Raw genomic sequence first — 25,228 nt, forward strand, 5'->3', positions numbered from 1 at the left:
TGGGTTGGTTCTTTCTTAGCACCCATTTCTGCAAGCAGACAGTGAACAACGCAAGTTGTTTGTTTGAAGCAATGTGTAACAACCTTAATTTATTTTCTGAAAAGGGACGACAGTAGAAAGGCAGGAAAGCCTGCGATGCTTGCTGCACTGCTCCCTAATGCAGTCATGTGAATTTTCTGTGCTTTACATAGATATGCACTACGAAAAGACCCACACAATACACACCTTTTTATGGTAATATTAAAAGGTGACGTGATCATCTCTTCTATTTAGTGCTGCCATGATGTACATTCACTTCAGTTATACATACATATATATATATATATATATATATATATATATATATATATATATATATATATATATGTGTGTGTGTGTGTGTGTGTGTGTGTGTGTGTGTGTGTGTGTGTGTGTGTGTGTGTGTGTGTGTGTGTGTGTGTGTGTGTGTGTGTGTGTGTGTGTGTGTGTGTGTGTGGCACACTACTACATGCCTCAATGCTCCGGTCACAAAAGACAAACCCAGCGCGCTGACGGTGCGCGAGCTCAAATCAGGCTTCTGCCTGATTGAGCTAGCGCTGCTAAAAATATAATTTGTAGACTACTCTACTCACTCTACACACCTTTTAGACTACTCTACTTTTGTAGACTACTCTACTCACCTACTCAACTCTACTCACCTTTTCATATTACCAAATAAGGGTCTGTATTTGTGTGAGTCTTTTCATAGTGCGCATCTATGTAAACACCATGGGCTCCATATATATATATATATATATATATATATATATATATATATATATATATATATATATATATATATATACATATATATATGGAGCCCATGGTGTATTTTATGCTCTTCCTTAACTGTAATATTTGCCCCATGTTTTCACTTGAGCTGCTTGTGTGCCTCCAATAACACTGGTATAACCTCACCCAGAGGACCTTAGTGTTGAAGATACGAACGATAATCTTATGGGCATCATTAAGGAGTGTGCAATAGAAGTCGGCGGAAACTCCGTTAGACAGGATGCCAATAAGCTATCGCAGGAGACGAAATATCTGATCAAGAAACGCCAATGTATGAAAGCCTCTAACCCTACAGCTAGAATAGAACTGGCAGAACCTTCCAAGTTAATCAACAAGCGTAAGACAGCTGACATAAGAAAGTATAATATGGATAGAATTGAACATGCTCTCAGGAACAGAGGAAACCTAAAAGCAGTGAAGGAGAAACTAGGAATAGGCAAGAATCAGATGTATGCGTTAAGAGACAATGCCGGCAATATCGTTACTAATATGGATGAGATAGTTCAAGTGGCTGAGGAGTTTATATTATAGAGATTTGTACAGTACCAGCGGCACCTACCACGAAAATTCAAGAGAGAATAGTCTAGAGGAACTTGAAATCCCACAAGTAACGCCGGACGAAGTAAAGAAAGCCTTGGGAGCTATGCAAAGGGGGAAGGCAGCTGGGGAGGATCAGGTAACAGCAGATTTGTTGAATGATGGTGGGCAGATTGTTCTAGAGAAACTGGTCACCCTGTATACGCAGTGCCCCATGACCTCGAGCGTACCGGAATCTTGGAAGAACGCTAACATAATCCTAATCCATAAGAAAGGGGACGCCAAAGACTTGAAAAATTATAGAACGATCAGCTTACTGTTCGTTTCCTACAAAGTATTTACTAAGGTAATCGCAAATAGAATCAGGAACACCTTAGACTCCTGTCAACCAAAGGAACAGGCAGGATTCCGTAAAGGCTACTCAACAATAGACCATATTCACACTATCAATCAGGTGATAGAGAAATGTGCGGAATATAACCAACCCTTATATATAGCTTTCATTGATCACGAGAAAGCGTTTGATTCAGTCGAAACCTCAGGAGTCATGGAGGCATTACGGAATCAGGGTGTAGACGAGCCGTATGTAAAGATACTGGAAGGTATCTATAGCGGCTCCAGACCCAGCGTAGTCATCCATAAAGAAAGCAACTTATTCCCAATAAAGAAAGGCGTCAGGCAGGGAGATACGATCTCTCCAATGCTATTCACAGCGTGTTTACAGGAGGTATTCAGAGACCTGGATTGGGAAGAATTGGGAATAAGAGTTAATGGAGAATACCTTAGTAACTTGCGATTCGCTGATGACATTGCCTCGCTTAGTAACTCAGGGGATCAATTGCAATGCGTGATCACTGACCTGGAGAAGCAAATCGGAAGGGTGGGTCTCAAAATTAATCTGCAGAAAACTAAAGTAATGTTTAAGAGTCTCCGAACAGAAGAGCAGTTTACGATAGGTATCGAGGCACTGGAAGTGGTAAGGGAATACATCTACTTAGGACACGTAGTGACCGCGGATCCGTATAATGAGACTGAAATAATCAGAAGAATAAGAATAGGCTGGGGTGCGTTTGGCAGGCATTCTCAGATCATGAACAGCAGGTTGCCATTATCCCTCAAGAGAAAAGTGTATAACAGCTGTGTCTTACCAGTACTCACGTACGGGGCAGAAACCTGGAGGCTTACGAAAAGGGTTCTACTCAAATTGAGGACGACACAACGAGCTATGGAAAGAATGATGGGTGTAACGTTAAGGGATAGCAAAAGAGCAGATTGGGTGAGGGAACAAACGCGAGTTTATGACATCTTAGTTGAAATCAAGAAGAAATGGGAATGGGCAGGACATGTAATGAGGAGGGAAGATAACCGATGGTCATTAAGGGTTACGGACTGGATCCCAAGGGAAGGGAAGCGTAGCAGAGGGCGGCAGAAAGTTAGGTGGGCGGATGCGATTAAGAAGTTTGCAGGGACAACATGGTCACAATTAGTATATGACCGCGGGGTAGTTGAGAAGTATGGGAGAGGCCTTTGCCGTGCAGTGGACGTGACCAGACTGATGATAATGATGATGAACCTCACCGGGCACTCAGCATTTGGGGCATCTGAGTGCCTCAAACAATCAAAGAATCAAACATCATCAAAGTATTCTTGAAATAACCTCCTTTTAGTCTTGTTTCTCTGTATGTTTTGTTTTTGATTTGCTAGATGTCTTGCACGATGTGACACACAGAACATGGTGTGAGGAAATGTCACCCAATAAAGTACCATGCAACAGCTCCTGCAGGGTTTCTAGCAGCCAAGAGCTTGTTTTTCGAAACAGGCATTATTTCCATAGAATCATGTTGGCAAGCCCTGAGCCACAGGTTTCTGTCCTCGTGCCAATGAGAAAGTGCTTGCAGGAAATTGAAGATGCCTAGCTCTATTCAGGGACCATTGAGGGCACCAGCTGACTAAATATCACTATTGTGTTCATTATTCTTGTGTATGGTTCTTCTATTATTGCACTCAGCTCTTTAATAACACTTAATTAACTAGTCCTACAGCAAATTCCTCTTAACTTGACTATAGACTCTACTTTTAGCTTGACCTTCTTTTCATTGTTTTTGTGTGACCTGCTCATACAACTGATGTGGTCAGTTACTGAACTGAAACAAATGTTGACTTCAACTTTTATTTAGTGTCATGTCAGATTTATCAGTGCTTTTGTGCAATATATAGTGGTATTCCTTCGTAGCTTCATATGCTCCTGTCAGGTGTGTGGCAATTTTTTTCCTCCATGATATTGCCTCCACTTTATGGATTTCCACAAAACTGAATTGGCCATATTTAGTGTCATTGTGCTTTCAGTAGTCAATTAATTTGGCCTCGCCCTGCGATCTACTCACTACCTAGTTAGCTGAAAGGGTAGAACAACTGCCGCATAGAGGCATTGGTTTCGGGTTTGATCTCCAAAGCAGGACAAATTTTTCTTCAACTGCAAAACTTTATCTCCTGGAAACCTGTATGGGTTCCCTTTGTAGCATCGTGGTACAGTCCAGCGGATGATAATTGTTCTCATTCGTGAAACTTCCTTTACCTTGCGGATTTTCACAGCACTGATTTACTACATAATGGTACTGATTTCGTCCACAATGTATCGTTTAACACTTATTAAGTGTTGATAATTATAATACATGCTTGCAAACCAGTGCACATTTACCTGTCAGTTGAAGTGGCGCCCATAAACAAAAGAATGCTTTGACATTCTAAGAAGCTGTGATGGGCTAGGGTAAGATTGCGCAAGTATCTTCCTTTTCGACCGCTCGCTTGAGCTCTCTAATTCTCTGGCACCGCACTTTTGTAGACCGTCGTAAGTGACTTGAGAGGTGAAGCAAACGTCCAGAAAGCGAGATCCTTGCACTATATCGCCCCTGGGCATCCTTCCGTACTGCTTTGTCTCTGAGAGACCTCGTGCGCTAACGCAATAAGATGCGGCAACTATGGAAAGGTCTTGATGCGATCAAGAAATGAAGTCTCTGTTGCAGTGCTCTAAGCAGTGCAATTGAATGCACAAGAAAAACAGACCAGCAATATCTTTCTGCACAATCAAAACACGAGATGAATAGACAGCAGCAACCCTGGCCTTGCATGTTTGTGCCCTGAGCATCCGACTACCTGCCAAGGTCACACGAAGGAAGCTGAAAGTTGCCATGTTGTTTGCTTCCCTCGGAACAACTGCCTGCAGAGGGTCATTGTTGATGGGCAGCAACATCGATTATTCCTGTCGTATCCTAAGGAATCAATTTCTTCGCTCAACTCCTAAGAGCATGTGCTCTTTGATGGGCCTGATATCCATACTGGAACATTTTAATGTACAATTAAATAATGTATTTCATTTACATATTATGTTTTCATTAAGTTTACACGAATTCAATATCATTTTTCTAACATTCCCTCAAAGATAGCACGATAACCATAATGCATTGTTGCATTCAGTATGAAAAGATTTTCTTAATACGAAATAGAGCAGTGTTTGGTACACTTTGCTGTTCTTTCTACTTATGTACGCGTGGCTAATATAAAATGCAAATGCTGAGTGTCACAGCTCATTCAAGATTGAGCAAGCGTGCTGTAAATAATAAACAAGGCTGGATCTGAAAAGTTACTGTAGCATTGCTTGAAAGTGGTAACAAAAATTTAATTCACTCATTTGGTATTTTCTATGTACGTTTAGCCATTGGAGAGGTTGTCATGCTGATTATGTGAGGAAATGGTCATCTGTTCTGTTTCCAATTAGTTTTTCTGCTTGGAAGTTTGTTCTCGACTGGTGTAGGTTGATGAATTACTTGCAACAACCAATGCTTTCCTCATGCTATTTTTTTCTTGTATATTTCTCTGTCCCCTCCATGAGCAAAACACCAGAAATAAGCCATATTTGCTCTTTTGCTATGATGTTGCGCTAACTTGCTATTTCTTCTCGTTTGTTTTCTTTCTATAGGAAATACTCACCTGGATGTTCCAGGTAAGGTACTTTAATTATTGATCTCCTTTTATTTTCTTCATGTCAACTGTAGGCAACGTATTCTAATATTTAGTTCAGTATATGGTGGTTTATTAAGCTCTAGCTTTTACAACTATAGTTGTCTCATCTTATCTGGAACTAGCTGTGCAGAGTGCAGACACAGTATTCTAAATGCCACAGTAAAAAGATCAAGGCTGTTGTCCTAATGTAGTGTAGAGTAGAACTAAAATTAGTAATATTTCTAGGTTATTTTTTAGGATGTGAGGGTAAGAATTTCGATGTCCAGAACTAATATGAAATAACACCGTGTCAAAATAACATACCCACGCAACGTCTTGTTAGACATATATGCCTTTTGTAATGCAAGCACTTGACTTGAATATGTTCTTGCATACATGCAAAAGTGTGTTTTGTTTTCTAATCAAAATGGACTTTTCCATTACTTAGTTGCCACAAGGTCAATCTGCATAAGAAAAAAATAAATTATAGTATTTTACGGGCCATAACCACAATCTGATTATGAGGCACACAGTAGTCGGGAGCTCTAGAATAGTTTTGACCAACTGGGGTTTAACGTGCATATAAACTAAAGATGTGAGCATTTTTGCTTCTTGCCTTCTATCAAAATGTGGCTGGGTTGGAACCCGCAACCTCGAGCATCCATCAGCGCTACAGCTACTGTGGCGGGTGATCGTAATCGTCCAAAGTGTCCACAAAGTTAGGAAATTATTTTCAGAAGAACAAAGCACAAAAGTATGATAATGAAATGCAATAAACAAATGGATGGTGTTCATAGTGGTGTACATCAAGTTGTATTCAGATCTAAATCCTCAGAAACTGGTGAAACTTGCTCTAAGACAGATTATAGATAAAAATTTTATTATGTCAACAGGCGTTCGCAACAATGGTAGCACAAGGAGCAGCATCAGCGATGGGTCCGGAATCAGTGCTGCTTCTAGCCGGACCTACGTGAGCGATAAGTCACTACTTGTCGTCGAAGCAAAAGAGAACGGTGTCATCAGGTATGGCATTGATCTCACTTAGGAAGACACTCTTTTTGATGTCTTTCTATACTGAAATTGCTGGAAGTGGAGGCTTTGTCCATGGAAGTTACTGAAGAAGGAGTGACTTGAGTATACATAAATCAGATCTTAATCAGCACATGCTGTTTCTTTGCTCGCTAGGAGATCATTGCTTCGCAAAGAAGAACTGGACGGCTACAGATTAATATATCACTTGTGCTTGCACCTTCTAGTAGCATTTTGTGTTGTCTATTGGGCTGTTTTTAATGTTTTAAATGACAGCCAACATTCCCCGTTGACTGTGTTATTTTTCATAGTAGCGAACCAGAAACACCACTTAGAGACCAAAACACACTGAGAAGTGAACAATGTACAGTGCCAGAACTTGTTCATGTGGTCAGTCACTGGCAATAAAGCTTTATAAATTGGATTTTGGTTAAAGAAATAGAAAACAGTTACTTGGTGGGACCCATTTCTAGTTTTTCAGACAAGACAAGTTAGTAGTAAATAAATTGAATACCTTCCCTGTTAAGGCCCTGGTAGACAGCTGCTGTTAATATACCTTTAGCAGCGACACAAGCACAAAATGAACACTAAGCTAAGGGTAGCTACAGCCTAATGCATAGGACAGCAAAGCGTGAGTATTTCTGCTTCATTTCATAAGTGACATAGACATCGTACAAGCACACAACATAATTTCCTAAAGGCACCCGGAAAGATATTTAAACATAGTAAGATAAGGTCGCCGATCTGCAGAAGAGGCTCCTATAGACATGTGAGCCAAATAGGACTGCACTTCATGCTGCAGGGAATTTACAATCTTGTGTCAAAAAGAGTGGAAAATTGCATGCTCTCACCTTACTAATGTCATCACAAGCAGCAAAGCCTACCGACAGGTTTTGGCTGATTTCGTGATCCAGAGAACATTCTCAGTAATACTGGTATTGCTAATTTTGAGGTAAATAAGTGAAAAATATATATGACCATGAGCTCAGAGACAGAAAAAGCGTTTCATCTTTGCACTGCCAGTCTACACACGACAGTTAGCATAGCTGTTTGGCCTCCGAGATAGCATCAGCGTGCTACGTAGCGTAGATGGCGGCGCTATCACAGGTTGGTGTAGCGAGCCTCTCACCGCTGAGATACTGAGATACTTAAATTTTGGGCTGAACCTTGTCCCCTAGCCAGCTCCCTGTGTTGCTTCCAGCACGCTAGTGCAGACGAAAGGAGAGAGAAAGCCACTCATCGGTGCGACAACTACGTCTAACTCAGCTTATGCCAGAAGGATTTCAAAAAAATTTTGCAGCAGGAGATTGTGATGTGATGTCCTTTAATAGTGAGGCTCCCCGCAGGGGTGTCTGCGCCAGCAGGCGTTTGGTGTGTTGCGACACCACGTACCCGAGCACACGAGGGTCGGACCCTTCCGCGTATAGCCGTGCGCGGCTTAGCCGTGTCCAGGGAAAGGGGGATCCTGGGGGTTGAGCCGATGCCGGGTGTTCGGACCGTTAAGGGTCCCGGCGGAGGCAACACAGCTCTTTGGCCTCTGCTTCACGTAGACGGCACCCCCGGACTGACCCACCCGGGTGAAACCGGCAGTCGCCTTTTCCTGTCCCCCTCTTCAATCTCTTTCTTTCCTCTCTTTCTTTTACTGTCCTATCATCTCTTCTCTTCCGTCACTTCCTAATTTTCCTAGGCGGCTAGGGTTAACCTTGTGTATGTGCCCTCCCTTGGGTATTTTGTATTAGGTTATAGCAGCAATGCATGGCTGGCGTCTGCAGCCTTACACGTTAAGTGCTACAGCGCCCCCCTGTTGGGCTCCGCGGTGGGTGGCCACCATTGCCGCCGAAGATGACCGAAATATTATAGGAACACCTGCTATTCCACGTCTACTTGATCGTCAGCCTCAAAAGAGGGGACGCACCGATGAAATGATAAGCCTATTCAAACCAAAATAAATTTTCCCCCGATTCCAAGTTGTGCATAGCGAAAGAACTGAAAAAGCAGCTAGAATTGTATCCCCATTCCTTGTTGCGAAAGGCTTGACTGGTACACTTGGCCCAGGCTATAAGGTCACAAAAATGGCGAGCGGAGACCTCCTGCTTGAGATCCGTGATAAAGAACAGTACAACAAATTAAACACACTTGTGGCATTTGGGGATATTCCTGTTACCGTTTCACCCCATCGGTCTATGAACACAGCACGCGGTGTAGTATCTGATGCACATCTGATCGACTTGTCCGAAACAGAACTGTTAGAAGGCTGGATAGAGCAAAAAGTAACCAACGTGCAGCGCATCATCATCACAAGAGAAAATAAAGAAATCCCTACAAAGCGCCTGATCCTTACCTTTGCCACATGTGATCTGCCACAAACTATAGAAACTGGATACACAAAGGTAGCTGTCAGACCGTACATCCCTAATCCCAGAAGATGCTTCCAATGTCAAAGATTTGGCCATGAATCACAGAGCTGCCATGGTAGACTCACATGTGCGAAATGTGGAGTCCAAGGTCACGCCTCAGACAAGTGTGAAGCGACACCTCATTGTGTAAACTGTGATGGTGAACATCCAGCATACTCCCGGTCATGTCCCAACTGGAAAAATGAAAAGGAAATTATCACTCTTAAAGTACACGAGAACATCTCTTTCAAGGAAGCACGTAAAAGGTGCTCACCGTTCCATACCACAACGAATGCCGATGCGACGCGTCAGGGGGCAGCACCGCACCGACTTTCGCCACCTGCCAGACCCGCGCACAGCGAGTCGTTGGCTGCGGCATCCCCGCCCCCGAAGTGGCAGCAGTCAAATCTGCTCCACCCACCAAGGCACAGAGGCTGGCTACCCCGGGTACGTCGGGCCTCAAGACCACGCCTCGCCAGGCGAGGTCTGACAAACAAACCAGGAGCCCGCACGCGCGGGCATCCAGTGCTTCCCAGGAGGCAATGGACACAACACCGGCACGTTTGCTGCCGAAAAACTGGCGTGGCTCTCTCGAGCTCGCCAAAAAACAAACAAAATATCCATAACAGGGCTAGACGACGATCCTGTTACCTAAGGTACACCACTACACACCTGAACACAGAACATTTCCCATCCTAATAAAATGGCTGTACAAATTATTGATTGCAATGCCAGTGGCATTCTAAACAACTTAGATGACATCAAGGAAATAATACATGAGTATAATCTTAGGCTGTTCTGCGTTCAGGAAACACACTTGAAAACATCAAATACAAATTTTTTAACACAATACACATTATTCCGCAAAGATCGCGATGATGGCCATGCCTCGTCTGGTGGCGTGGCTATTATAGCTCAGATGTCAGTTACTTGCCAACACCTTGATCTTCAAACTAATTTTGAGGCAGTAGCAGTTAGGGCAGTCCTATTCGACAGGCTGGTTACGGTCTGTTCATTTTACGTACCACCCGAACATCGTGTGCAACTAAGGGAACTTGAAACGCTTGTCAATCAGCTCCCCGAGCATTTCATTTTAACCGGTGGTGTGAACGCCCATAATACGCTTTGGGACGACTCGCGCTGCGATGCAAGAGGGCGTACTGATGAAGGCTTTCTTTTATGTACCGGTGCGGTTCTGCTGAATAAAAAAGAACCCACTTTTTATATCACCACACATAAGTCATATTCTTCAATAGACTTAAGCATAGCCTCTCCATATATAATGATGTGCCTTGATTGGAAGGTCCTAAAAAGCCTTACGGAAGTGACCACTTCCCTATTCTCTTAGCTTTAACAAAACGAGCTGATTGTGCTCCTCAGATTCCTCGATGGAAAATGGACTCGTCGAATTGGGAACTCTTTGAAAAGATCACGTATTTACAGCGCGATGATTTGCTTTCTTTAAACATAGATGATGCTGTGGCATACTTGACACGTTTTATTATTGACGCCGGTGAAAAATACATAAAACAAGCTAACGGACTTGCTAATAAGCGTCGTTTGCTTTGGTGGAATGACGAATGCAAAGAGGCACGGAAAAAACAAAATAAAGCTTGGGGCCTGCTTCGTGACTCTCCAACTGCAGAGAACCTCATTAATTTCAAGAAGGCAAAATCACAGGGCAGGAGAACACACATAGTTTAGAAGAACTTGTTGTTGGGCGAGTTGGTAGATATTAGCGAGCATTGTTTAACTGCGCGAACAAACGAACCACAAAGACAGCGAGGGACAAGGACGGGCGCAGACTTGCAACTAAAGTTTATTCCACAACGTACACATATAAGTACACACCTGACATACACCACTGCGCGTGCGCAAAAAAAAAGGAAAAAAAAGGCAAGGTAAAAGAAAAGTAAAACCTTGTATAAGCGAATCGCGACCTACCTACGCTCGTCAATAAACCTCATCTCACTGTTATGTTCTTTTAAAAAAGCAGGCCAGTTACACATATGACGACGCCATCGCAGGTGTACTACACATTTTTCAGCGCCTTGGCAAAGGTCTAACATTCACCCATGAACTAACAAAGGATAATAATATTCAGTTTTTAGAGAACGCTATAAGCTTCTGTGACGACCATGTGTGCTGGAAATATAACCCAAGATCCCAAAAGAAACTGGTGCCCTACGATTCGGCTCATTCGAAAACGGTAAAGCGGGCAATAGCCACCCAGTGCATCATATCAGCCATAAGAAAGTCCTGCACGCACAAAATACAGGAAAGCTTTGACAAGCAGATTGTAAGGCTGGAAGAAGCCGGTTTCCCGCAGTCAGTCATTTCAGCAGTAGTGGAGGCAGTGCTTAAGAAGATAAAGACGCAAGGCAATGTTGCTGAAGACGCAAGGGAGCGCAAAAATAAGAAACGGACAGTTGTGCCTTATGTTCACAAAACTTCCCACAACTTAAAGAAGGTTGCGAAACGGTATGGAGTTGAGATAGCGCTCTCGGCTCCCGGCAAGCTCGCTGGGCTATGCTCGCGCATAGGAAGAAGTAAAAATAACTTCCAAGGGTGCGGAACAAAGCACTCCATTTCCCACGTAGATTGCAGTGTTGGAGTAGTATATCAGATACCTCTATCATGCGGCAAAGTTTACATAGGTCAAACAGGAAGGTGTGTGAATGTGCGCTTGCGTGAGCATGAATTGTCTATTAGGAATAAAGCGAATGGGCACCTGCCTGTCCACTGCCTGGCATGCACGTGCAAGCCGATCATGAAGGAAGCAAAGATTTTGTGCCGCTGCCGAGATAGCCGAGCCAGAGAGCTACTCGAGGCGTACCATATTAGAAAGAAGGGACAAGAATGTGTCAGTGACACCTCAGTTTATTTACATAACAGTGAGATGAGGTTTATTGACGAGCGTAGGTAGGTCGCGATTCGCTTATACAAGGTTTTACTTTTCTTTTACCTTGCCTTTTTTTTTTCCTTTTTTTTTTGCGCACGCGCAGTGGTGTATGTCAGGTGTGTACTTATATGTGTACGTTGTGGAATAAACTTTAGTTGCAAGTCTGCGCCCGTCCTTGTCCCTCGCTGTCTTTGTGGTTCGTTTGTTCGCGCAGTTAAACAATTCCCAGGAGAACACGTCGACGTGCTAAGCGAGAAACCTGGGAAAGGTACCTATGTAGTATCAATTCGTACAAGGGTGCGGGTAAGGTATGGAACAGGGTGAACAGATTAAAGGGCAGGGAAACACAACCGCTTCCTTTAGTAAACACTCAAGGCGACAGCATGAAAGATCAGGCAGATTTCCTGGGTAAGCATTTCCAAGATATTTCTAGTGCATCACACTATGCGCCAACTTTCCTAAAATTCAAGGAACGCATAGAGCGAGAGCGCCTTGAACGAAAATGTGCACCGTCCCTTTAGTCTCGCTGAAGTGAAGGCTGCTTGCTCTCAGTTCCTGCAGCAACTCAGCACCAGGTGGCGACCGCATAATGTATGCAATGATCAAGAATATGCACCTAGAAACATTGAACACACTTCTGTCTCTTTACAACACCATGTGGGTATCTGAGCATATTCCATCCTCATGGAAAGGAGCGATTGTCATCCCAATTCATAAGCAAGGCAAAGACCCCGCATTAGCCAGTAGTTATAGGCAAATAGCACTAACAAGCTGTATGCATAAGTTATATGAAAAAATGGTAAATCGGCGTCTAATCTATTTCCTGGAAAACAACCGTGTGCGTGATTCCCTTCAATGTGGTTTCAGGGCGGGTAGGTCAACAATAGACCACCTTGTTCGCATTGAGGCAAACATTAGAGATGCTTATATACACACAGTTTTTACTATGTTTCTTGACTCAAGAGACTGGTGTGCCACACGGGGCGTGCTTAGTTGCACCCTCTTCAGTGTGAAAATGAATTCCCTTCACAAAGTCATTCCATCCTCAACGTTTTATTCAATATATGTGGATGATGTGCAACTAGGATTTAAGTCTTGTAACCTTGCAGTCTGCGAGCGCCAAGTCCTACTCGGACTGAACAAGGTCTCAAAATGGACAAATGAAAATGGCTTCAAGCTAAACCCCCTCAAAAGCTCCTGTGTACTTTTTTCTAGGAAGAGAGGCTTGCTACAAGATCCTGATATTACACAGCATGGTCAACACATAACACACAAAGCTGAACATAAATTTTTAGGCATAATACTTGACTCAAAACTGACCTTCATTCCTTATATCAAGTATCTGAAAACTAAATGCCTTAAACAATGAACATCCTGAAAATACTGTCACACACAACATGGGGAAGCGACAGGAAAGGCCTCGTGTACCTCTACAGGAGCCCTGTACGATCACGGTTAGACTACGGTGCCGTAGTGTATTACTCTGCTACGCCCAGTGCTCTCAATATGCTGGACCCTGTGCATCATCTTGGTATCCGCCTCGCCACCGGTGCCTTTAGGACGAGTCCCATTGAACGCCTCTATGTGGAATCGAATGAATGGTCCCTAGATCTGCAGCTGTCATATTTTACTCTTAATTATTTTCTGAAAGTACATGCTAACAAAAATCATCGTTCTTATCCCACCATAAACAATACGATCTCTGCAACGCTCTTTCATAACAAGCCTATAGCCAAAGAGACATTGTCGATCTGTGTGAGAAAGCTGAGCGAGGATATGGATGTTCCTAGTCATGAAAATCATCTAATGGCTTCTGCCATGCCGTTTCCGCCGTGGTTGTGGCGCATCATTGACTGCGACATGTCATTTGTTGAGGTAACGAAGCACGCTCCAGAGGCCCACATTCATATGCATTTTCTAGAATTAGTTTAAATACTCGTGTCCAGAATATTACACAGATGCGTCTAAATCACATGCTGGCATGTCGTATGCAGCCGTCGGCCCATCCTTTTCTGAGTCCGGTATTCTGCACCCTCAAACAAGCATCTTTACAGCAGATGCGTATGCTATATGGTCGGCTGCGAAACACATCAAACAGTTAAAACTACATAAGGCGGTCATATACGCAGACTCATTAAGCGTTGTGAAAACATTGATGTCATGCTTCAACCACAGAAATCCAGTAATTGCAGATTTTTTCTCTCTCCTCTGCACTATTTATTCCTCTGTCCAACATGTAATGGTATGCTGGGTGCCTGGACACAGAGGTATTGAAGGTAACGTCCTGGCAGACCGCATTGCTACCTCCTTAGACACGAAAGCTTGCAACATGTCCGTAGCCATTCCAGTCTCAGACCTAAAGCCATACTTACGAAAAAAAACGAGAAACTACTGGCAGCATAAATGGGACGCTGAAATCCTTAATAAACTCCACATAGTTAAGCCAAATTTAGGATACTGGCCACCACTGACCAAGTCCAGACGAAGTGATGTCCTATTCTGTCGTCTCAGAATAGAGCACACTTACGGTACACATAGCTTTCTGTTGACTGGCGGAGAACGCCCAATGTGTAGTAGATGTGGGGAGACACTCAGTGTTCAGCATGTCTTCCTAGAATGCCGCTAAACAGAAGTCGAGAGGAAAAGACACTTCCCCTTCGCATATATTCAGTGTATACCACTTCACCTGACATTGTTTCTAGGCAGAGAACCGCTGTTTGACATGCAATCTACCTTAGCCTTTTTAAATGACGTTGACACGCTCCATGTTTTCTGTCCAAGAAATTCGTAACACGGCCTCTTGCGAAAGGCCACGGTTGCGATGTCAACCTTTGGTATAGCACATGCTTCCGGGCCCTTGTGCTCAAGGTATCCGCTGAGGCTGTTGTGCTACTCGTCAACAACAATCACCTGTCGATTTATATTCATGTAACGCTATAACACCATTGTTGTACATCCCATACTTATAGCATACCCTACTTCAGTCATTCTCATATTTTTATTCCTTATGTATTTTAAGCAATTTATAGCTCTCAGTTTTAGGCCTCTCTACAGCCACGTCACATCAGCCATCAGTCAATTCAGTGCTCATCACCACTGCTATTGGCGCTCTTTGGCCACACTTGGCCCTTGCGCCAATAAACACTACATATCATCATTAATAGTGAGGCTAGTCTATGATTAATTAGGAAAGTCTTTCAGTGCCCCCTTAAGGACAACAGGAATCATTAGAAATGATTCTGACATGTGCAGGAGGTGGACATGTGATCATTTTACTGCGACAGCAGTGCTGAAAATTGGGTTTGCCTTGTCTCTCTGTCCATCTCCGTCTGTACCACCTGTTCATTCTGTTACGCTGACGACAAGCGTTGTCACCCTTGACGCCACGCAACGCCGATTTTTGTCGTTGTTAGGCCACCTTGTCATTCGCAGCTTCGCTATTGCCGCAGAGTGAAAAAAAAGAAAAAGGCAATGCTCCAATGCTTTCCTGGACTGAGGATGCTGCTCAGCTGCGGCGAAGACTCTTGCGTGTTAATTTCTTTATTAAAGTTTATTCTTGATCCTCCTCTCCACAACCACTTAAACTGGTATTTGAATCAATAACAGTGAAGCAGTGTGCACTTGGGAGTTGAGGGCGCTAACGACACAACAGTGCTGGGCAATCACTGCTAGGCCTTGCACTCCACAGAAACTAAAAGCAATGGCGCATGCGCATGTATTTCAGAGGCTAGAATGAGCAATACTGTAGTGGATGAGGATTAAATTATGTGGGACCACATAGAAATTGTTTTTGACAAAATGATGTGTTTGCGTGCTGTTCTTTGTTATCATGATCGTGAAAACAGCTTCAGTGATAAGCCTGATGCTGCAGCGATAAGCCTCAAACATGGCACATACCTACAATAGAGGATGCACTTAATATAATGTTGAAAGCACAAATAACATTAATGCCAACAGCGACATTGCAGCAATAATGCCACATATTTTACACAGTGGCGCGCAAGATTCAGAGCTGCCAAGTGCCCTATATAGCACTGCAAAAAAATTATATGTCTAAAATCCCATAAAAAGACGGGGAATGCGGGAGATGGAAATTCAAGACGATGACCAAAACGTGAACAAGGTGAATGCAGGAACCAAAGTTTGGACTAGTGGACTTGTCGAACGTTGGCTCCTGCATTCACCTTGTTCACGTCCTAAAATCCCATAAGTGACACTGTAATTTCGCTGTAGATATCAGTTGTATTAGAAGTTTGGGCCTCAGAGTTTATTGATTCCCAGGCAGAACCTTGAACATGAGTCATCGAGCCTGAAAAACAAAAAGCCAAGAAACTGCCCCCTCACCTGCAGCCATAATGGTGATTTACATAAAAAACGAATTTGAAAATGGTGTAAGAAGACTTCAGAGTTGAAGGCCAACTCAAATGCAGCGCTGCAACCACATCACTCAGATAGGTGCTTGCTTGGGTTTTGTCTTTCTGAACTATGGAAACGAAAAATAGCCGACGATTACGTTACTTCCTGATGCGAAACTTGAGCCCAGCTCTTCAGCTGTTTCGGCTCAAACGTCTGTGAGCTTAGGACAATCCGTCTCGTGCGGAACATTTCGCACAAGCCGCCACAAACGGAGCGTAGCTTGGCGCAACTGCCTTGCTTATCGGGAGGTCGCGGGAGGCAGTGCTGAGGCGCAGAGGAACGTTGCACGGCAAAGAGATGGCAGCAACTGATTGACTCCGCTGACGCTGCTAGCAAGTCAACTGAAGGTGGCTCTGCGTTTTGGCTTGGGAAGTACGCACCTTGATCCGCTGATACTGAACTGGCGCTTGGGCAACCGGAGAACACGCTGAGAACCGGAGAACCGGCAACCGGCAACCGCGTGCTCTCGTGCGGTCGCCGCCACGGAGGAGGAGCGAGGTGGGGGGGGGGGGCAAGGGATACACACAGTGGCGAATGGCGGCGGCTATGCGTTTAGGCTTGGGCAACAACACGTCATCGAGATCAGCCACCATCGAGCCGGCGCTCTGATTGCTGCCGCACAGGGGTGACATTGGAGGAGGAGTGAAGAGAGCAAGGCTCGCGCCATGCGCGAGAGATGGCGCGAGGAGTGCGCGCAGATAGAGCAGCGCGCTGGCCTCGGCTACGAAGCTGGTTACGATGAGGGACAACAGCGAGGGACAACGGGGAGGCTCGACGGCAACACGAAACGCAGGAAGGGGCACCAAAGAGTAGCGCTCTAAAAAAATGGGACTGTATTACACAAGCTCTCGAAACTTGTTACGCTCACCACAATGCCACGTCACCTTGATGATGCACAAAATCAGCAAAAATAAACAATGTTTTATCAAGATTATCTGAATCAAATACATTCAAACAGTATAATGTTGGATTGCCTTAAAATATATAAATGGACAAGGATTAGTACAAGCCTTTTACCCAACACCTGCTAATAAAAAACTCATAAAGCTATTCGGAATGCCCATAGACTGTCGCGCCGCACCACGGTGCACAAGAGGAATGACACGAGGAGGATGAGCAGACAACGCGGTATGGCTGCGTTTTCACGTGGCTAGTCTGGGCTGTGTCAACACCTGCCGTGCAGGCATGGGCCCTATTTTCTTGCCTCTTTCGCTGGTACGATGGTCAAGAACAACAGTAAACGCATGTGCTGTGTTTACTAGTGCATAAACCGAATTTCCCTCTACGAGATAACTCTTCTTTCTAGTGAAATCCGCCGAGAAACCATGGGTGGTGAGGCAATGGATAAGCAGGGTCGTGACTCCGCCGATGAAGAGGGTTATGCGTAATTACGGAAAATGGTAGCGGGCACTTCCTTCAGTAAGAATAAAGAAGCGTGAACTGGACACAGAATATAGAAAGGTACTCGTGCGTATGGGCTATGTCCACACTTGCTTTGGTTAGTTTTTTCTTTCCTTTTTTTTTCTTTCAGCGCACCGGTTGTAGGATTTTCGACAGTCATATTCGGGAAATAAAAATGTTTGGTATGCTTATTACTATTTTAAGTGTTACTGTACGGTCAGCGCATCCAAGTTTACGCGGCATATGAAACTATGCATAAATTAGGTTGAACAACATGTTTCGTAGTGACCTTGCAAGAAGTCGAAGCAATATGTCAAAAACAAGCAGAAATATAATATACCTTCCAATGCAGTACGATATTATTCATAATGTACGTGCATTGCAATACATTTTTCCAGAGGGAAATATGCAAAAATGAAGTATGTTAGATATTGAAAGTTCAGATATTGAAGATTACTACGAACATTGGCGAATGAATTTTCTTACCTGAGTATGTCATGTTCATAATGTCGAGCATACTTAAGTGTTTGAAGAACTGCTTCATGCTTAAAAAATACCAGAAATAGCTGAGAGATAAAATAGTATTACTTGCCGCACATCAGATCTGTCAGCTTCTTTCCGATTTTTGTTTATGTTCGAGTGATAAAGCATCAGGTAGGGCATGTACTGGGGCATTTGCGTCCCTCCTCTTAAAGTTCTCCCATGGCACTGTCATGTACGCGAGTGGAACAAAATATATAAGGTCACAGAGTATGCATTAGCATGGATTTAATTTGTACTTATTCATCTTAGCTATGCAATGGCAGTTCTGCTTCCAGGCGGCTCAATATGTCAAGTAATAAAATTGACGTGGTGTCGCAAAGTTGTCACAACGTGCTATACAATGCATTTCCGTGCCCTCCTCTTCGTTTACGATCCTCCTCCGGACAGCCATCTTGGTTTACCATGCGTACCTATAGGTTGCGGGCATCGGGAATACATTCTAATTAAATCTTGCCTACTTAGACATGGGGAGCCTGAGAGTGCCGAAGTCTGCCCATGAACACATTTACAATTTTATAATAACATCATGCGAGTGTTGACTGCACGGCAGGTTAGCGAAGGGTGGTGGGATCAGCAAAAATATGTGCGGGCCCGCAAGGCCATTTCCAGTTCCGATGCCATCTGAGGTGCTGTTCACTTGAGGAGTACCTTTTGCTGCTAGAAGGCGGCTGACATGTCGTTTGGTCTACGCTTGTACGTCATCGCTAAAATGTTGCAAGGGTTTACATATTTCGAATTCCACAACATGCATTACTATAGTAATGTCATGCAGAAAGGAAGTTGCGTACATCACAAAGAAGAAAAAAGTCAGAACCCATTTAGTATCTAATCCACACTATTCTTTCTGTTCTATCACGCAATTATAAATATAGTTTAAATATCTTAATTTTTTAAATATTCTTACTTATGGGAATGCAGAAAGGTAGAGGTAATCCTGCCCGTGTTTCAGCAATATTTGGGCTGCAGCCACTTCGGTGGATGAACTGGGAGAGTTCACTGATGGTAATACGAGCTTGTTTTTCCCGGTATTATTTGTTATTTGAGCTTAATTTCCCGGGTATTTTCCCGGTATTATTTGTTGGAGCTCTGTAGCCACATAATGTTGCAAATGCGTTCATTCTATTTCTGTTTGATTTAAAAAAAACATTCACTCTTAATAACTGTATACATAGCCATATTCCAGTATAGCATTTAAGGTTTGCTATACGGCTAATCAAAAAATTGTTCTCAGTATTTAATGCGACTACAGTGTTCAAGAGCAACATCTTAGCCATGCAGCATGTTTCAGTGTCCACAAAGTTAGTGAACCATAATTTCACTGAAAAAAAGCCTGATGATAGTTCATTTGGAAACGTGTATTAACAGAAAAATAAACTAGCTTTTGGGAGAAAATTAGAACAGGAAAAGGTATGCCAACATGTGGGAAAATAAAAAACAAACTTAAAAGGCTGAACCTTAGTTAAGCAGTATTGGTTCCAGGAATTCAACCCAGTATTCAATCAGCGAAGGGAACAGTTTCGCAAGAGGCAAGAAAGAAAAAAAGCTGCAGGTCAGCTAAAGTCCTCACTTGCTGCAGCAGATAGCATACTCAATTAAGATGGATCTCTGAAACCTAGGCATACGGCAAGAGCTTGAAACTTAAATAAATGCTGAATAATATGTTCAGCACGCAGCTCACCATAATAGTTCCATTCTGCAATTTTTTCATGATACTGCACACTGTACTCCACAGGAATTGCGAGCTTATCAACTAGGATCATAGCACATTGACTGTATTGTGAATTGAACTGATCAGGTTTCCTCCTTCAATCATATTTGCGAATAATTAAGAAACATTTTCTCTTGCAGGCATTACTTGATCCCACCACATTTGGCACATCGCAGTAAGTGGCGGAGGAAAGGTGTCAAACTGCACATTTTCAACGATCACATATTTGTGGCCAGGCATATCCCAGGGTAAGAGCCTTAGCAGACATTTACATTCCAAACCACTTGCATTATCCCTTATGAGGCAGTTCATGCACTCATATTCTTCATGTCTGTAGCAATAAGTGCCACAAATAGAAATAAACATGTAAATGTTCAATATGGAAGGTGATAATCATAACAATGATAATGCCAAGTGGTAGCCATTGCAAATGTGTCGCAAGGTTTTGCACAAGTTTTGACGAAACTTGGAACTTGCCTGCAAGTGTGCCTTTGAGATGTCAGTGTTATTCTTTAGCATGCTTTCTTAGCCTATGGGGAAGTTTACTGCATTTACTCCATGCTGTATTGTAGGAACCTCTTGTTAATCAAAACTGTATGTTTATCAGATTCGTAAGACGTGATTAACATCCAGTGTTTTGATCTGTAGTATTTTAAGCAAAGATGGGCCAGAAATTTCATGTCTACTGTCATTTGTATCGATATTTGTATTTTAACATTTAAAATCTGATACTTGCTCACTTTCTGAAAGTATGACAATAAGAAATTCTGGAGTTAGGTATGCATATCCAAAAGTTGAAACGCCTAGAATAAATTTAACTCAAGAAAATGGGAAAGATTTCAGATATTGCATTCGTTGCCAAAATCAGATTGCCTTCATATTCTCAATCTTGCAGCGGAGTTCAGTGTCACGTTTGTTCAAGGCTACTGACAAGAAGGCTAGGAAAACAAGGTTACGTCTGCAGAGGTAAATATTTCTGCCGTTATGCCCTTCTCTGTGTTAATGGCGATTTCAAAAGAAAATATGGCATATTTGCTTTTTGCATATTCTACCCTGCAGAGAAAAATAGTACTATGTGTCCTGTTCTCATACCACAACACCTTGAACAATTTCAGGTTGTAACCTGCTTTGCCACAAGTCTTGCCATGTGAAAACAGAGAGTATATGCAACAATAGCTCTGTGGCGACCATGCAAATGTATGTATGAAATGCTTCACTACAATTTGACAAACTGACGTTGACATGTTAAACAAGGGAAAGACCTGTGCCTCTGCTTAGTAGTAAAATTGTTACATGCCGTAAACATTACAAGGGCACTTATTTTTAAGTTCTAGCATTCAGACTTGATGATAGCATTAACATAGTCTAATTATCTTGAGAATCAGCCATAGGTTTGAAATTTCTGAGTTCATTCAAACAGAAGTTGAGCTCTACACTTGCTGAAAAAAGCTGACTATTTCAATTGCTTTCCGCGGTAGAAAACATGTACCAGTTTTCTGTGCATCATATTGTAAGGGCTAACTCACACTTTGTATTTCCTTAAAACTGCACAGAAAAAATAATTTTTGTTTCTTGTCACATACTTTATCACAAGCAACATTTTATTTGGTGTACTACTCCTCCTGTAGCCCATGAGATGAATAAATATTCTCTTGTCATATGACGATACCTGCATCCTGATGAGAGCATTTGCTCAAGACCTCCAAATAAAGTTAGCTCGTAATCGTCATAGCAGTTTAGCATAGTGCGGATGTTGCACTGTGCTTGTACACAGGAATGTGGAGAATGTATCGGCAAACAGCGGCCTTGGTGGCGATATGGTTATTGTAAGGATCAACCATGAACCAGTAGACATTTTTGCTGCATTGATATTTGAAAACAGATACAGAAATACCTTTCTCTTAATTACATCATTGCCACATACTGATGCCAGCAGATAAGTGGAACACACTTAGTCATTTTCATAAAGCTTCTGTGCACCTTTAATTATATGCATCACAACAAGATGTCTCATGCAACACAGCTATTTGCATTTATGCTGATGTATGTGCGCAGCACACAGCTCTCACATATACTTAGCTATTAAGTATGATAGCTAAGTATATTTGTGATTCAATTTTTTATTGACACTACAAACACTGACATGCCGAAGAGCACATATGTGGAGCACAATGCCAGGCTTTTCCGCATTGGCAGATGATAGTGCCTGTTTTTGCTGCAGCATCATATTTGAATCATTAAATTTTGCAATACAAGATTTGGTGGTACATTTTCTTCTTGTAGTAATTCCTGTAACTGCACTGTCTATTTTCTTCAGCCCAAATGAGAAAACCTGCATACCAAATGTGACAGAGTGCACATTACTTTCATTTTTGTATACCCTTGAGATGTATTGATCTATGAATCAAATATCAGTGTAATAGCTGATCATAAAGCCTGAATTGTGCAATAGGCACCAAATTTGTATACTGTTGTGATCCCAGAGCACAGTGGGATGAACGTGTACAGTGCATCTTCAACATACATCCTTCCGCCACAGCTATGATTTGCAGTTTTTTGTACTGCTTGTAGCTTTCAAATAATATTGCTGCACAACTACTGTCCAGGTATAGTAACTGGTAACTTTCATGAAATATATTGCAGCAATTAATTTCACTGCTTGTTTAACAAAGCTTGCGATTTTAATTTTCTTTTCACAGGGATGTAAGTTGAAAATTTATTGCAATCTCTACATATATTTTGTTGGCATTTGTTTATAATTACCTACTGCTATAGGAGTGCGGTGCCTCAATACAGAGATCTAGACTCGTCTTAGGCAGCCAGTGTTCCGACACAGAAATTGGCCATCAATATAATAGGGTTATACCCTTTGCTTATGTGGCTACACAGCTTGGTGCATAATGCTACGTTACTGAAGTTATTGGAATATTCGGGTGGTCGAGTCAGAGTGCTCTAGCACTGCCACAAAATTTTTGTAAAAGAGCACTTATGCATTACTGCTAGCATAGGTGTGCTTCATTTATGATAAGGAAGCAGGATTTCCACTTCCATACTCAGTTATATTCCTAATATGGTTTTAAAGTTACTTTTATTCTGCTTCGTAGCTCATCCAGAACACTCCGAAACAACCACCCGAATCTCCCATGTGTGTAACAACCTTCATTCGAGTGCCTAGGTAGCTTGTCTGATAACAAAGTCCGAAAATTTTGGCAAATGTGGGGTAGACAAACTTACATCGACAGCAAAAGTCTCGGAGATAAGCATTTATTATACAGCATTTAAATTCTCACATATTTCGCGGGAATATACCTGCCTAGCTTGCGCAGCACCCCTTATGAATTTGCTCACTTAGTGTTCCAGTCATGCAGAAGTATGAATATATTGCCTTTAATAGCATAATGTCCATATATAGTGCACTGTTTGCTAATATACTTCTTCAGCTATTATACTTAAATGACGTTAACTTTAGAAGGTATTTTAACCTCATAACCTTGTAATGTTTAGGTGTCGTATGCCTTAGCTCGCCTCCTCATCATTAGGTGTAAGTGAAAAGCAGAAATGTTCTCGTCAGGCAATCAGTGAGCATATCTAAATTAACGTTGTTGCATTTTCAAAGAATGACTGAGGTTCTCGTCCTTGTCTGAGCAAATTTTTTATTTTGGTCCTGAAGATTTTATCGAAAACTAAAAAACTGAAAAGATAAAACAATTGGATTGTAATGTTTACTGCTCTATGATCATGTGACATGATACCTTGTCACATAAAGCAAACATTGCAGTTCTGTATCCTGCATGTCTTTCATTGTTGCAAGCAAGAAACATCAATACATTAGTTCACACTTTGTGTGCAGTAGTTATATTGTAACGCAAATTTTACAAACATTTTATTTACAAAATAGTAGTTCTGATACCCACATGTAATGTAATTATTATGTCTGCTTGAACGCTCTTGCATCTGTCGTTTACTAGGTTACAACATATGTGTTTTTTGTGGAGTTACGATGGGTGTAAAATATATAATTAAGATTTTTCTTATCATTTGTAGAGAATTTGACGAGTGAAGCAAGAATTCTACTTCAGACTGTCAGGGAATCTAACATTATACTTCTTTCCGTGCAATAAATTTTATAAAACATTTATTTTTGTAAACAAAGACACAATTGTGCTAAACCTTGGTCTCAAATAACAATGCCACTTCATAGCTCTTGTTGGTTTATGGTTGTGTTGTTGAATGTGTTACATTCTGAGGTGCCATGTTTTCCCCATCTCTCAGCAATGAGCTGTTTATTGTGGCAAAAACTAAAACCACATTGTATATATGAATAGTGCTAGTTTGGGGTATCAATATGCAGGCATGGGAGAGTAATGACAATTTTTGTTGAGATATAAAATTAGGAAGATATATAGAATTAGGAATCTTTACGTATGGGGGCATGAACTAATTGGTGCAGCAAATATCTTTTCTTAGGATATGGTGCACTGCAACGATAAACTGAATACAGAGACAGTATATATAATCTTTCGTGTGCACAAATACGATTGTAGCATAGATATCTTGCAGTGTGGGTTTGAAAAGACATTGTGCTACACCTTCTGTCCTTTTTTTCTATTGTATTTTTGTAGGTTTGAGTTTTCATTTTTCTTTCGGGAGTCTGGAAGCTGCTGGGAGAAATGCACATGAATGATTTACGACGTGAGGCAGGCTTACCTTTTGTTACCTGCACTTTGGCTAATATGTAGCACGCTTATTTAAAAATCAGTACAACTGCTCTCTTGCACTTCTTATATCATATATTGATCTGTACTAAAGGGCAAAAGGCTTTATCAACATTCATTTTGTATATCATGTGGAACATTAGCGCATTGCTAATGCATTTACACTTATGCATATATGTGCATTCGTTTTGTTGTAGATTGAGGAACTAAATAAGCTGTTTGCTGTGTACAGCTACGATATTTCTTAGGAATAATATCAAATAAATTATTTTTAGGCTTCTTGCATAATTTATTTGAGCCTTATGTTTTCATTATCTATAGTTGTTTTCTTGATGCAGTATTTGTTTGGTGCAAAAGCTATACAAGTGATTGTTGCAAGCTTCATGATTCACAAATGTATATGTCTTACTGATGAAATTTAAACATTCCATTGCAACTTAGGTATTAAAATTCAACAACACATACATCTTAAGGAAGTAATTGACAATCAGGCTGATGTAATGTTAGCTCCAGAACTCAATATGCCAATGGACTGTGTATTTCTCTTTACATATTGCTTTGTTGTATGAAATGCTCACATATGTTTTAAACACGTGTCTGATTTGCGACTGCTGCCTTGCTATCCTAGTTTGAAATTTCGGTGTTTTCTGTGCTCACCTCTTCCTTTTTGTGTGGAGTTTAATACTAGCTGTCATAACTTGCAATTCATTAAGGATGTGTATGGTCAGAATGGCGTGTCTGAAAAGATTTTGCAATCTTTTTGCCACTACAA

The 25,228-nt window shown here is 41.9% G+C and overlaps 1 protein-coding gene across 6 annotated transcripts in view; it reads left to right on the forward strand.

The window, feature by feature from the left end:
- The window catches only part of LOC142582263 (uncharacterized), a 227,336-nt gene that overhangs the window by 196,905 nt on the left and 5,203 nt on the right, over window positions 1-25,228 (forward strand). For 3 of the 6 annotated variants that reach the window (XM_075691742.1, XM_075691746.1, XM_075691745.1), the window contains 5 exons: window positions 5,324-5,347; window positions 6,240-6,369; window positions 19,882-19,989; window positions 20,637-20,707; window positions 20,857-20,942. In XM_075691742.1, the coding sequence (XP_075547857.1) occupies window positions 5,324-5,347; window positions 6,240-6,369; window positions 19,882-19,989; window positions 20,637-20,707; window positions 20,857-20,942 (419 nt within the window). Of the gene's footprint in view, window positions 1-5,323; window positions 5,348-6,239; window positions 6,370-19,881; window positions 19,990-20,636; window positions 20,708-20,856; window positions 20,943-24,363; window positions 24,434-25,228 lie in introns of all 6 variants that reach the window. The other 3 variants (XR_012828398.1, XM_075691744.1, XM_075691743.1) reach the window with 3 other exon arrangements.

The sequence above is a fragment of the Dermacentor variabilis genome, chromosome 5 (genome assembly GCF_050947875.1).
Source record: "Dermacentor variabilis isolate Ectoservices chromosome 5, ASM5094787v1, whole genome shotgun sequence".
NCBI classification, from domain to species: Eukaryota; Metazoa; Arthropoda; class Arachnida; order Ixodida; family Ixodidae; genus Dermacentor; species Dermacentor variabilis.